At 43.4% G+C, this 13,186-nt stretch overlaps 2 protein-coding genes across 3 annotated transcripts in view; one reads left to right on the top strand and one right to left on the bottom strand.

The window, feature by feature from the left end:
- Positions 1-2,808, top strand: part of Ube2e1 (ubiquitin conjugating enzyme E2 E1) — a 46,338-nt gene extending 43,530 nt beyond the window's left edge. For both annotated transcript variants that reach the window (XM_021643219.2, XM_060391019.1), the window contains exons 4-6: positions 415-547; positions 1,238-1,385; positions 2,053-2,808. In XM_021643219.2, coding sequence (XP_021498894.1) covers positions 415-547; positions 1,238-1,385; positions 2,053-2,150 — 379 coding nt within the window. In that variant the 3' untranslated portion in view covers positions 2,151-2,808. The remainder of the gene's footprint in view (positions 1-414; positions 548-1,237; positions 1,386-2,052) is intronic.
- Positions 2,809-3,934: 1,126 nt separating this feature from the next.
- On the bottom strand, positions 3,935-13,133 carry Nkiras1 (NFKB inhibitor interacting Ras like 1). Its single transcript, XM_021643216.2, has 4 exons — positions 12,967-13,133; positions 10,058-10,165; positions 8,612-8,853; positions 3,935-5,220 (listed from the first exon to the last, which is right to left on the bottom strand). Exons 2-4 carry the CDS (start codon positions 10,149-10,151, stop codon positions 4,978-4,980), a joined length of 579 nt encoding a protein of 192 aa, XP_021498891.1. The 5' UTR covers positions 10,152-10,165; positions 12,967-13,133; the 3' UTR covers positions 3,935-4,977.
- Positions 13,134-13,186: the final 53 nt, after the last annotated feature.

Raw genomic sequence — 13,186 nt, 5'->3', positions numbered from 1 at the left:
AGACGAAGAGAGGAGCCTTGGACCAAGAGAGAAACCAGGAACCAAGAGTGTGTGTGGGCCAAGAGAGCCACAGCCAAAATAACTGAGCTGTATAATGAAGAGAAGCCAAGACCCTGGGAGAGGGGTTTAGTGGAAGGAGAGGGATGAGAAGTGCTGGGAAGAGCCACAAGTGTTAAGTCCAGCTTAGCTTCCAAGACACGTTTGTTTTAACCTTATGTGCAGAGTTGAGGAAAGTTTGGTTGTAGTCAGTAGGCTTAGAATGGATCTGATGGCTCACTTGACTGATAGATTATGAGTTTATACCACATTCTTTATGAAGAGATCCCGGGCATTAAATCAAAAGGATGAGAGGGAGGATTTTTTCTTTCCTGAGACAATGTCACCATCTTTATCTTCTGGGGTACTGTTTTACAGTGCTGGTCCCAAAGGTGATAATATCTATGAGTGGAGATCAACCATTCTCGGGCCTCCAGGATCTGTGTATGAAGGTGGTGTATTCTTTCTTGATATCACTTTTACACCAGAATATCCCTTCAAGCCTCCAAAGGTAAGAAATCACCTATGCACTTTCAGATTTAACTGTTTCTTGAAAGAGACACTGAGGTTTTAAACATGTAATCACAAAAGCTAGATTTCTTCCATGCTTATACTGGTGTCCTTCCAATGCCTCCTTACCCATTTATTCCAATTTAGTAAAATCTATGATTTAGTAGACTGTCTAGATCTGATCTATGGGTCAGAAAAGGTCTCACCTTCTTGGGTATAGTTTGCTAGTCTTTAAGTGAATATGATGACTATTGGCTGGATTGCCTCCTCAGTTGGCAATAGGCATTTCAAGGGTAAGCGCTTAAAACTGTGCTATTTATAGTCAAGCTTATTAGATTTGATGCTTACTCAGCAGTGTATTGCTACCAGCTAACACAAGAGGTCAGCAAATGATCAACTATTCAAACACTAACATTAAGCCAGATGTAGTAGCATACATATGTCATCTTACAATCTGGAAACCGAAACAGGCTAGAGGATCAGTTGGCAGCTACTCTGGGATACATAGGATCAAGCTAGCCCAGTCAAGAAAAGAACTGTGAAAGAGAGAGTGTTGGCCTTTCTTCTCCTTAAAATGAAAGGAGTGAGCACTGTGACCTTGCAGTCATGGTGTCTACCAGGTGATGGATTAGTCCCTGAAATGTTGTAAAAAGTCTCCTACTTGAATACTTGACAATTACCTTATTTTTAGGTTACATTTCGTACCAGAATTTATCACTGTAATATTAATAGCCAAGGAGTTATTTGCTTGGACATATTGAAAGACAACTGGAGCCCAGCACTAACCATCTCGAAAGTCCTCCTCTCTATCTGCTCACTCCTTACAGACTGCAATCCTGGTAAGGTCAATAATCATCTGCACTTTTACTTATTTATTTATTTGGTTTTTAAAGACAGGGTTTCCCTATGTAACCCTGGCTATCCTGAAAATAATGCCAGGTCACTCCTCCCAACCTCCCTTGTTTTATTTTATATGAAGATTAGAAGAGGGTCTTCGCTATTAAGAGCAATTGTTCTTACAGAGTTCTGGGATTCAATTCCCAGCACCCACATGGCAACCCACATCCATAACCTGCAGGCAGATTGTACACATAAATAAACCTTTTTAAAATTGTTTTTAATGATTAGAAGAAAATACCGTTTTTATTACTGGTGCTATTTTCTTATTCTACTTCTCTCCCAATTAGTGACACTCTATGTTATTTGTGTCTATGACCAAACTCATGAGTCTAAGATATTCAAGAGTCCAGGACCAGCTCCAATTAGTCCAGGACCAATTAGAGTTGTGCATACTGGGAAGTCTGTGTGGCTGGTGCAGTTGGCACTATCTATTGTTACAAAAGGTCAAAACCCAGACCTCCAACTAAACGTGTTTTTCTAAAGAGGGAATGCCTAATTAAAATGAGTGTTTCTGACATGGGCATGGTCATAACTATATGCTGTCTGTTTCTATCCAAAGTGTCTGATATTCTTTCTCCAAAATAATGTACATGTTTTCTCTTCCAGCTGACCCTTTGGTGGGAAGTATTGCCACTCAGTACATGACCAACAGAGCAGAGCACGACAGAATGGCCAGACAGTGGACCAAGAGATATGCCACATAAACTGGGTTTTCACAGTTCTTACATTATTTGTCTGTCACAGAAGAGAGCTGCTTATGATTTTGAAAGGGCGGGGGTGGGAGTTGGTAAAGAGTAGGGTATTTCTATAACAGATATTATTCAGTCTTACTTCAGGATTTTGTTGTAACTTAAGGTATCTTGCTACAGTAGACAAACTGGTAATAGCCACTTCTAGAACTGTCAGTTTGCAAGCTTAGCTGACTTTTAGTACAACAGGAAAGAATGTATGTGCAGACACTTGGGTTCCATTGATTACAGTCTACTGTAATTTCCAAATCAGCTTAAATTTGTATAGGTCAGACACACGGCCATTTATGTAAAGTCCTAGTTTCTTGTTTGAAAAAATTGGAATTTGTTTTTCCTTCTTAGAAGGAAACGATGGTATTTAATAGTCTGCAAAGATTGTTACCTCGTATATATAAAATGAACACCTGGCTACAAGACACAAAGTAGGAAATGAGTAGTTATTGTATTTTATTTTATATGCAAATTACCTTAAGGGTTGATTTGTGGAAACCTGTAGTGAAATACCTTAAGCTGTTAACTGTAAGTGTGGAATAGGAACTGCGCAGTGAATTGGTTGTTCTAGACTTCTTAGGTCTGCATTTGTTACTGTGCTAATAAACAATATCAAGAACGACTCTGGCCCTGCTGCGTTCATCTCCTCTGCAGAGGCTCTGCTTCTGAAGGCGGTTAGGGCCACTACTTACATATGCCAGGACTGGTGCTTACACAGCAGATTTGGAGACGTCTTAAAACAATAAACAGTCATGCTAAGCTTCAAAGATAACTCCAATGCTTCTTTCCCGACTTGCAGATGTAGTGGCAGCAGGCTCATATATGAGCAGTCCTCATGAGCTGGTGCTTGCAGGGCCATTTCCAAAACCTCAGCCACAGTGCTGCTGCACACTTCCCCAGCCTCACGCAGGTAAAGCTGAGCACGGCAGCACACACACCTTCATCCAGGGTGGGTGGAGGCCAGAGGAGGAGAGTTCAGGCCATCCTCAGCTACATGCTGAGCTTGAGACTAGGTTAGACTACATAAAATCCTGTCTCAAAAAAGGTGGGGGGGGGAACTGACCCAGGACGTGATAACCAAAAAAAAAGGTATGTCCAGTTATGTATTTATTTTTAAAGAATTGGCCAAGACTAGCCTTAGTGGTATATACCTTTAATACCAGCTGAAGAAGGTTTTGAGGTCCACATAGTTCCAACTAGTGTGAGGGCTGTCTAGTAAAACCCTATCTTTAAAGGGGGACAAAGGGTAAACCCGGTGACTGTAATCCCAGCATCCAGGGTGTCTCGGGCACAAAGATTCCTTGTTCAAAGCCTGAGTGTGCATGAAGCCTTGGGCTTAGTCTGCAGCCCCACCAACAGGAAGCAAAGAGCCCCAATGCTGATGTGTAGCACTATGTTATATATACATAGTGCGCCTTGGCTTGAACTCACTGGACTGGGGCCTCAGTTAACAGACTCCATACTTTACTTGCCTTAATCATTCTTCACTATAGCTTATTTCATGCTTTTGCTTTTCAGAGTGGAAACCAGCAAGCAGCTTATTCCCTATTCTAGTACAGTGCTGTCAAACTTTTATAATGACCCATACAGTTCAGATCTTGGCAAGATCTTACATAAACTACCTTACAAACTGAGTTAAATGTTTAGGACAAATGGTAGCTCAGGATTTCTGACATATTTTCTTGTATATGACAAGGTTGCTAGAAGGGATGCTTTTCCTAGCCGTTTGTGAAAGAAAGAAGACCCGCTAGTATTTGGTTTTATTGTCAGCACAGCCCTAGCTTACAGAATAAAATGGCTCTGAATGCAAGCCCACTCATCCAAACCTTAAGCTCTATTACATTTACTAAAGCAAAGCCCTCATGAAATAAGTTAACTCACATAGATCCAAATTGTTGCTACTGGTACAATTTAGGTACACAAAACAACTGCCAAGTTTTATAATCTTAGATATTAGATGATTAACCTTTAAAAACAGATATTTTATGCAGATGGGTGGTTTTCCATGCATATATATATATACATACATACATACATACATACAGGCACTGTCTACATGCAGTGCCTAAAGGAGCCAAAAGAAAAGGTTTTGAATCCCTTAGGTGGGATATAAACCACCAATTAGGTGGTTGTGAACCACCAAGTAGGTGCTAGGAATTGAATCTGGGTCTTCTGCAAGAGCATGAATCTTAACTACTGACTAATCAACCTTTTGTTGTTGTTTTCGAGACAGGGTTTCTTTGTGTAGCTCTGGCTGTCCTGGACTCAGTTTGTAGACCAGGCTGGCCTCAAACTCACAGGAGATCCACCTTCCTCTGCCTCCCAGAGCGCTGGGATTACAGGTGTGCCTTCATCAATCTTAAAACAAAGCTGTGGGCCTGTCATGCGATGACTCAGTGGGGAAGGTGCTTGCCAGGCAACCTGAGTTCAAACCCTGGAACTTACGCATGGATGGAAGGAGAGAGCAGACTCCATAAGCACAGTAATAAGTTATGTTCACACTAAGGCATTTGCACAAAGCTACAATGAACATAACAGTTCTTAACAGGCTGGAAGGGTTCCCATGGTACACTGCATACACTTTTAAATTTATTTTACTATTATTGACAAGTGCACCATAATTAACAAAGGTGTTGATTTCAAGAACAGGTTTCAAATAAAGACAAAGTATGTCCAACAATAATAAACTAGCCTAATAACTGTAACATAAAGTGCACTAAATTACCACTTAGGGGCCATGTTAGATCATAACCTTGTGCCATGCTACAGACATTTCAAGGCAAGGCTTGACTCAGTTTTCAGAATTGGAGTTCCCTTTGTTTTTCCTCCCGGGCAAAGGGAAGCTGGATTTGCTCTGGGGCTGGGAGAGCTTGCTGGCTAATAAAGTGAAGGGCTCAATCAGTGTCCTCCGATCTGTCACTGTCACCTCCCAGAGTTTCACTTTCTCACTTTTTGCCCACTGCTGTGCCACTTCAGCATCCACTTGTCTCTGCTCAGAAAGGTCAATTTTGTTTCCTAACACAACGATGGCCACCTGGAAGAAAACGATGAAAAAGACCTCACTATTACTCCATCAATAACAGTTTACATGCAAATGGATAAGAATTGTTCTTCCATTTAGCACACTGCTTTACTTAAATGACATGAGGTGATGAAAGCCAGTAATCTCAACTGCTCTAGAGTTGAGGCAGGAAGACTCCAAGTTCAAGGCCAGCTTAGGCAACTGTCAAAGTTTAAACTGGGGAAGTTGAGAACTAGCAAGTGTGAGGCCCCTAGTACTACTGGTGAGGATATCCTTGGATGTAACAGAAATAAGGTAAGGTGTCACTGCACTTCTTTTTCCTGAGTACATACATACAGACATTCTAATTTTAATTAGCTGCCAGCTAACTGATTTGGAAATTCCCATCTAGTCTAGGACAATGGCTTACCATGGCTACATTGACATAAGGACACTGCAGAGCCGAGTGTTACACCTCCCCTGAGTTTTACCTCCTCAAAAGTTGCTTACTAAACATCCTGAGTTGTAAGCCAAGAGGAACAGTTTACACTAAATACAAGTAAGCCATGCATTTAACTACCCAACAGGCAGGCCTTCGCATGACTAGAACACAGCACAGAACTATACTGCCAAAGCCCAAGAGGAGGACAAAGGACAGCCCAAGGCTTCAGATGGTAAGGAGGCCAGTGGAGAGCAGGAGATCAGTCCTTCCTAGCAGAGACTGGACCACAGCTGTGTCCTGGCCTTTCCAAAAGGCTTGACCCTGGGTACTCCTCCCACTATCGCTGAGTCCTGAGAGCAGACAGTGGAGTTAAGGTATGCAGTTCTTCAGATTCTGTGCTCCAACAGAATCTGTCTTAGGGTTTTTATTGCTGTGATGTGGGGAAAAAGGGTTTATTTCAGCTTACAGGTCACAGTCCATTACTGAGGGAAGTCAAAATCGGAGCTGAAGAGGCAATGAAGGAATACTGCTTATTGGCTTGTTCCCCATGACTTGCTCAGCCTGCTTTGTAAAAGCACCCAATACCACACCCCAGGAATCACACTGCCATTATGAGCTGAGCCCTCCCACATTAATCATCTATCAAAATGCCCCACAGGCCAATCTGCTAGAGGTACTTTCTTGAGGTTCCCTCTTCCCTGCTGATCCTAGCTTGTCAAGTTAGCATAAAATGCACAGCGCAAGGCCCTACCCTAAAATCTTCTACAGAAGGCTAGTGCCCCAAGTCCAATATACCTATCTTCCAATCCCCCACCCACATGCTGCTGCCCATCGCATACTAATTTCACAGTCACCCTGTCACTGCTCTGGTCAGTCTCTAATGATTTCGCTCCTTCCTTACGTACATGCTGCTTCCATAACCTGCTCTCAGTGTTGACTGTTCTGATGATCATAACTTCCCCCTGCACCCTCTCACTGTCACTCCCTAGACCTTTATGAAAGACTTAAATCTCAAGCAGCCCTCACCAATCCTGTCCTCCTATGCCTAACTGCAGCCATTCCTACTATCACCAGGATATCACTAGCTACTGACTATCTCACACCCAAAGGCCCTCATCCAGCCCAGAGTATTTTCATTACCACTGTGTCCTAGCAATACCACCACATTCCTGGCGAACCCTATGTTAAATTTCAATCTTAACCCTGCTTGGGGGTGGGGAGTTCCCACTTCAAAACCACCAATCTTAAGTGGGCAACCTCCAACAAGCTGCTGCATTAAATCTTCTAGCCGGTTGACATCACAGGCCTTAGTCTTTCCAAGTTCTTCCTTTAGCTGATGACCCTGCTACCTTACAGGCAATGGAAGAGAACATCTATCATCTTCCAAGCCCATCTGAATAGCTCTAGAACCATCCATTCTATCTGGACAATAATGAGTGTCACTCCATCGCTCCTTTCTACCCAGTCACTCCTGTCTGTTACGTGTTATCTAAATAAACATCTTAATGCCACACTTTCTCCAGGGCCTGTTCTCCTTTACAGCAAAACTATTCAAAAGCTACTGCTAACTTCTGTGTTTATTTTCCTCATGTCCAATCAGGGTGCTTCTCATGTCCTAACCTCAATGTATTAAAACTCATTAACTCTTAATTCCCACCATTCTGATACACATCCAGACTTGACAGTGGGGTCACTTCCTACTTTAAGTGTTGGCTTCAGTTGCTTTCTGGACACCCTTGCTTTTTCTCTTGCTCATTGGCTTTCCTTCTTGCCTTGTTCCCCAAATATCTATTGTAAACACAGCAGCCAAAATGACTAACAGCCAGGTATGGTGGTGCATGCCTTTAGTACCAGCACTCAGAAAGCAAAGGCAGGTGTATCTCTGTGAGTTCAGGGCCAAACCCGATCTACATAAAAAGTTATAGGCCAGCAAAGGCTACACTGACCCAGTCTAAAAAATAAATTTAAAATGTTCGACTTTGGGACTATAAAGATCACTGAGTGGTAAGAGCACATAGTACTCTTACAGAGGACACAGGTACACAGTGCTCATGACTCTGGCCCAGAAGATCTGACACCCTCTTCTGGCTTAGACAGGCCCCTGCATTCATGTGCACATAGCTCCTTCCACAGTTCCCCCCACATAATTAAAATAAGCCTTTATCATAACTTTTTTAAAGATGCCAATCAGCCAGGTATGTTAGCACACACCTTTAATCCCGGCAGTCAGGAGGCAGAGGCAGGCAGACCTCTGAGTTTGAGGCCAGCCTGGTCTACAAAGCAAATTTCAGGACAGCCAGGGCTGTTACAGAAAAACAAACAAAAAATAAATAAATGTATGTGAGAAAAGACAATCTAGCAGTGCTATTAACAGAGTGCTACATGGCTCTGAGGTTGATGACTGAACTCAGTGAAAGTGTAGGAAAGATCTGGGATTAGACAATTCCAAGCAGAAGAAAAGTGACAAATAGGTAGGGGTTAGTGATTGTTTACTAAGCTTGTGCATCTGTGGTGTTTTAGGCTGAAGATCGCAAGAGTCCTATTTGCCACAGATGATCCCCACATAACTAAGCTATGCAGAACCTGAGGTAGGGAGCTAGAGAACACACCTTATACACAGTAAAACAAGCAAGAGCCAGGAAGCCTGGCTGAAGAGATGGCTCAGTGGTTAACAGCACTATCTGTGCTTCCAGAGGTCCTGAGTTCAATTCCCAGCAGCCACACTGTGGCTCACAACTATCTATACTGGGATCTGATGCCCTCTTCAGGCCTGCAGGTTTACATGCAGCTAGAGTTCTCATATAAATAAAAAATATAAAAAAGAGGCAGGAAGCCAGCACCTTGTGAAACGGGCTCAGCCAGGCCAGCATGGTGTGTACAGGTCCTGCCCTGACAGGTGGATGGCTTTAATGCGTGAGCTACATGGAATGAACAATATGACTCTAACCTCATTATATTTCACATATCTAAAGAGCCACTTACCTCTTTTTTGTCTTTGAACTTATCAATTTCTTTCTTCAGAAGCTCCACTCGTTGAAAGGATTCAAGGTTATTCACACTGTATACCAGAACGAAACCATCAGCAAATGAGAAATAATGCTTTGGCAGCTCCACGCCTTCCTGCAGGCCTCGGGTGTCATACAAGTGGAGCTGTTCTTTCACCCCACGGTCGGTCTCCACGGAAGCCATGTATACATCTTCCATTGTTTCACAGTCTTCCATTCCTGCATTAAAAAGAAACTATGGTCAGCCAAGTATGTTAGCTCGCACCTTTAATCCCAGCACTCTGGGGAAGCAGAGGAGGGTAGGACAGACACAGGCAGATATCTGTAAATTTCAAAGGCCAGCCAAGGCTACAAGTGAAACTTTTATTTTAAAAAAGGAACCAGGGTCAGTTATTCTCTAGTTCCCTGTCCTTCTGAGGCTGGCTTTCTAGGTTTCCCATGCACTATATGTAATAATCACATTTCTTCAAAATGAAAAGTAGCTATCCAACCCAAAGTATCTTGTTTTTCCAAAAATACTTTTTGGACCACCAAGATGGCTCTCAAGCTTGGTGATATGAGTTCAACTCCTGGGACCCACTAAAAAGTAGGGGAGAACTAATGGCCACCCTTTAATCCTTACACACAAGAATTTTTTTAATCTTAAAAAATTATTTCTTAGCCAGGTGGTGGTGGCCTGCACTCCCAGTATTCAAGAGGCAGAGGCAGGTGGGTCTCTTGAGTTCCAGGCCAAGCTGGTCTACAGAGTTTTAAGACAGCCAGGACTACTGTCTTGGAACTGGCTTGAAACACTGTCTCAAAAAACAAAGAAATAAAGAAAAAAGAAACAACGGTTACCAAAATGATGAATAAAAGATAAAATTGTGCTGCCTGCCAGAAAGAAATGCTCTGAAGACCTGTTTTTACTCACTTCTTACATAAACTTCACTCCACTTTAACCTATGTGTCTTCTCTATCAAAATCATGACCTCATTAGAGCCAGAAACACCATCTTCTTCACTGTTGCAGTTCTGCAAAGCACCATCACATGCAGTGTGATACAGAAACTAGGAGCTCATTTACAATAAATGAATGAGATAATCCCAGTTTACAAAATTAGGCCATACTGTAGCAAACATCCATTTCCTTTATTTTTAAGCCTATACAGCAGCATGAGAATGTCATCAGTGTTACTACCTCAGGCACATATGATTCCTAGATCCCCTTTTGATACAGATGCACAGTACCCCATTTTAGTATTACTCGTGTTGACCTGCCACTTATTTTCAGACCTGTTATGTAACATGCAGCAAGCACTGTTGAATTTGAACAAAACCCAATTTCCTTCTCCCTACCTATTTTCCTTTTACACCAGTCAGTATGAGCAACAAGCACCTTCTACCAGTTCCAGAGTCTAGAGAGAAGCTAAGAAAGATGATCTTACCAATAGTGTGATTCCCATAAAGGAGTTGCTCCAGAATTGCAGTTTTCCCAACAGACAACAACCCACAAACGACAACCTTGCAGCCCTTTCCCATCTTCCAGGACAGCACTGTGAAGAGAACAGAGGGACTTTAAAACTGGACACATCAAAAGAAGTCCTTTCCTTTCCCTTAAAGCTGAAGTTGAACCAGTAATACAGGGGGAACTCCAAATATTAAAGGGATGATACAGAATAAGGTCATCTTTCCACACTGTTCCCCAGAGATCATCTGGATAGACTATAAAGACACCTACATGGAGATGTTTGTAATCCCTGCCTTCAGAAAGCACAGGAGGATCAGCCTCAGCTACACTCAGAACTTAAAAGACTAGCTTTGATGTTGGTATCTAAGTCTGGCTGTTCCTGCCTATAATTCCAGCACGCTGAAACAGAAGAGTGCTGAGGCAGGAGGAGTAATATTTTCCCAAAGCTTTTTGTTTTTCCAGAAGATAAGATATCAACACCTAAGGTAAAAAGAAAATGGTTCATTAAAGAAGTCAAACGAGGCTGGGTGCAGTGGTGCAGGCCTTTAGTCCCAGCACTAGGGAGGCAGAGGCAGGTGGATCTCTGTGAGTTCAAGGCCTGGTCTACAAAGGACAGAAAAACCCTTGGAGGTGGGAGTGTGGGGGAGGGGGAGGTCAAATGGTGGGGCTGGAGAGATGGCTCAAGGGTTAGGAGCACTGATTGCTCTTACAGAGGATCTTAGTTCAATTCACAGCTCCCACATCGGAGCCCGTGGGACTGGAGTTACAGCATTGTGGTCTGCTGTAGGTACTGAAATCAGGGTACAGGAAGAGCAGCCAATGCTCTAAACCAGTGAGCCATCTGTCCATCTCCCCACATCTACCTTCATAGAAATGGTCTCCCAAAGATGCCCCAGTCTAACCCTGCAACCCTCAGACTTTAAAAAGATTTTTTTGCAGCAGGGCAGTGGTGAGAGACAGACACAGGCAGATCTTTTTGAGCTCAAGGCCAGTCTGGTCTACAGAGCAAGTTTCAGGACAGCCGAGGCTACAGAGACCCTGTCTCAGGAATAAATAAATAAATAAATTTGCATGTGTGACTGAATTAACCTTGAGAAGAGAGATCAAGATCAAGGTGGTGATCTGATCACAATGTATTTATGAGAAAAGTTTTAGAGGACAGGGAATGGAGAACTAGAAGGTGAAAGAAGCTAGGAGCCAAAGGATGCAGGTGGCCCTGGGCTGATGTTCTTCCTGACACCATGATTTTAACTTAGTGAACTTTCTGATCTACAAACTATAAAATGATAAGTGTTTTATTTGAACCATTAAATGTTTTGCAATGGAGGCCAGGCAGGGCAAGCACAACTTCCTCACTTGAGGAGAAGCAGAGGGTCTGTGCAGGCTGAAGGCTAGTCTCGTCTACATATCAAGTTTCCAGGGCAGTTAAGCTACGTAGCAAAAATGAAAGAAAAGGAAAAACTTATCTCCAAAAAATAAAAAGTGTGATGGCTGTTGAGGACAGTAACATAAACTTTTACAAGTCTATCTGTTCCACAATTGTCTTTACTTTTAGCCTTAAGCCTTTTAAGTTTGAATTTTTAAGATCTACCCTGCATCCTCAGATGGTCCAGTGGTTCCCTAGCTCCTTGGGTTCGATTCCAGAATACTGCTTGCTGGTTTCTCTGTTGGCCCTGGTAAGCTTGCCTTGTCTCTACCATCCCTACCCCAACCCAAAACCTTGAGGTTTAGTTTCTGATTCCCAAGTGCCAAGCTCACGTTCTACCACTGAACTACACTCACAGACTTGTAGTTTATTTTTCAATGTTATTTTCTCAAGAAATCTTATCCTGGGGGCTTGAGAGAGGCTTGGTAGTTAGAGCACCCAGGTTCAGTTCCCTTGCACCTATACTGGTTACAACCATTTGTTCCAGAGCATCCACCTACCTCAGTGAGTACCAGGCACACACATAGTAACATACATCATGCAAGCAAACACACATCAACTAAAAATAAATCTTTTTTTTTTTTTAATAAGGTTGTCCTAAACGAGAAATCTTATCCTGAGCATTGTATCGTATATTGCAAGGTCCACCAGATGTGATTAAAAGGGAAAATTAGTGAGTCAGTTAATTGGGAGATAACCTCCCCCCACACACCCTCCCCCCCCCCACACACACACTGCTCAGCTAAAGCAGGCCTCCCTTGGGAGGCTGAAGCAACTGTCACTCCACCACTCCATACCTTCACTCTCTCAATGTGTGTTCCTTGCACTTGGCACCAAATGCAACACACAGCTTAGTATTAACGTTTGCTCCTCAGGCAGGAACTTGGTGCGTTGTTTGTGGCTTCATCGCTAACAGCTGAGACTGTGATCGGCTCAAACTATGTTGAATTTTTAATCAATACAGGTTGAGAACTCTTTCAATGCTAAAGCTGTTATTTATTCTAAAAGAGTACGGAGCTACAGACTGATGTAAAAGATAAACATTGTTCCCAAACCTTTGCCACAAACTAGCGTAGACTTTATTAAAACCGCACGACTGTATGAAAAAAGAAAATTCTGGAGCTGCAAAAACTCATTGTTTCTCAATAAAGAACGCAATGCAGAATGCCAGCATTCTGGCATTTCTTTCTGGTACAGATCTTGGCAAGAAAACAATTTGGTATTCTAAAAACATCCATAAAGTAAAGCCCCCGCGTTCAGACGTTAGCACCTCCGGGCTCCCATCCACAATAAGAAAAGCAGGCGGGGGACAGGCGCCAGACTTCACCCGCTAGGCCTGGTCCGGGCAGGTACCCAGACCGGCCTCAAGGACACGCGTGGGATGCACGCGTGCAGCCACTTCGCCTCCGCACTAGCCGGGACGAAACATCCCTGAGCGAGGAGCAGGCGGAGACACCAACCTGACGCTGCGGGGCAGTGAGAGAGAGGCACGCCGGTCACCGCAGTCCTCGGACCCCCTCTGGAGCCGGTCCGCGACCAGCTTCCTCCGGATCCGCACCCAGACCTCCGCAGACCTTTGCGGAGACTCAAGACTCAACGCCGCTCACCTCCCGCAGCCTTTGCGCCTCACGGCCAAGGCTGAGGACTCGGCGGTGGAGGGGCGGAAGCAGAGAGCTGTTC

Source organism: Meriones unguiculatus, chromosome 9 (genome assembly GCF_030254825.1).
Source record: "Meriones unguiculatus strain TT.TT164.6M chromosome 9, Bangor_MerUng_6.1, whole genome shotgun sequence".
Classification (NCBI taxonomy): domain Eukaryota; kingdom Metazoa; phylum Chordata; class Mammalia; order Rodentia; family Muridae; genus Meriones; species Meriones unguiculatus.
Note: the sequence above shows the minus strand (reverse complement) of the source record. Positions and strands in the feature narration are given on the sequence as shown.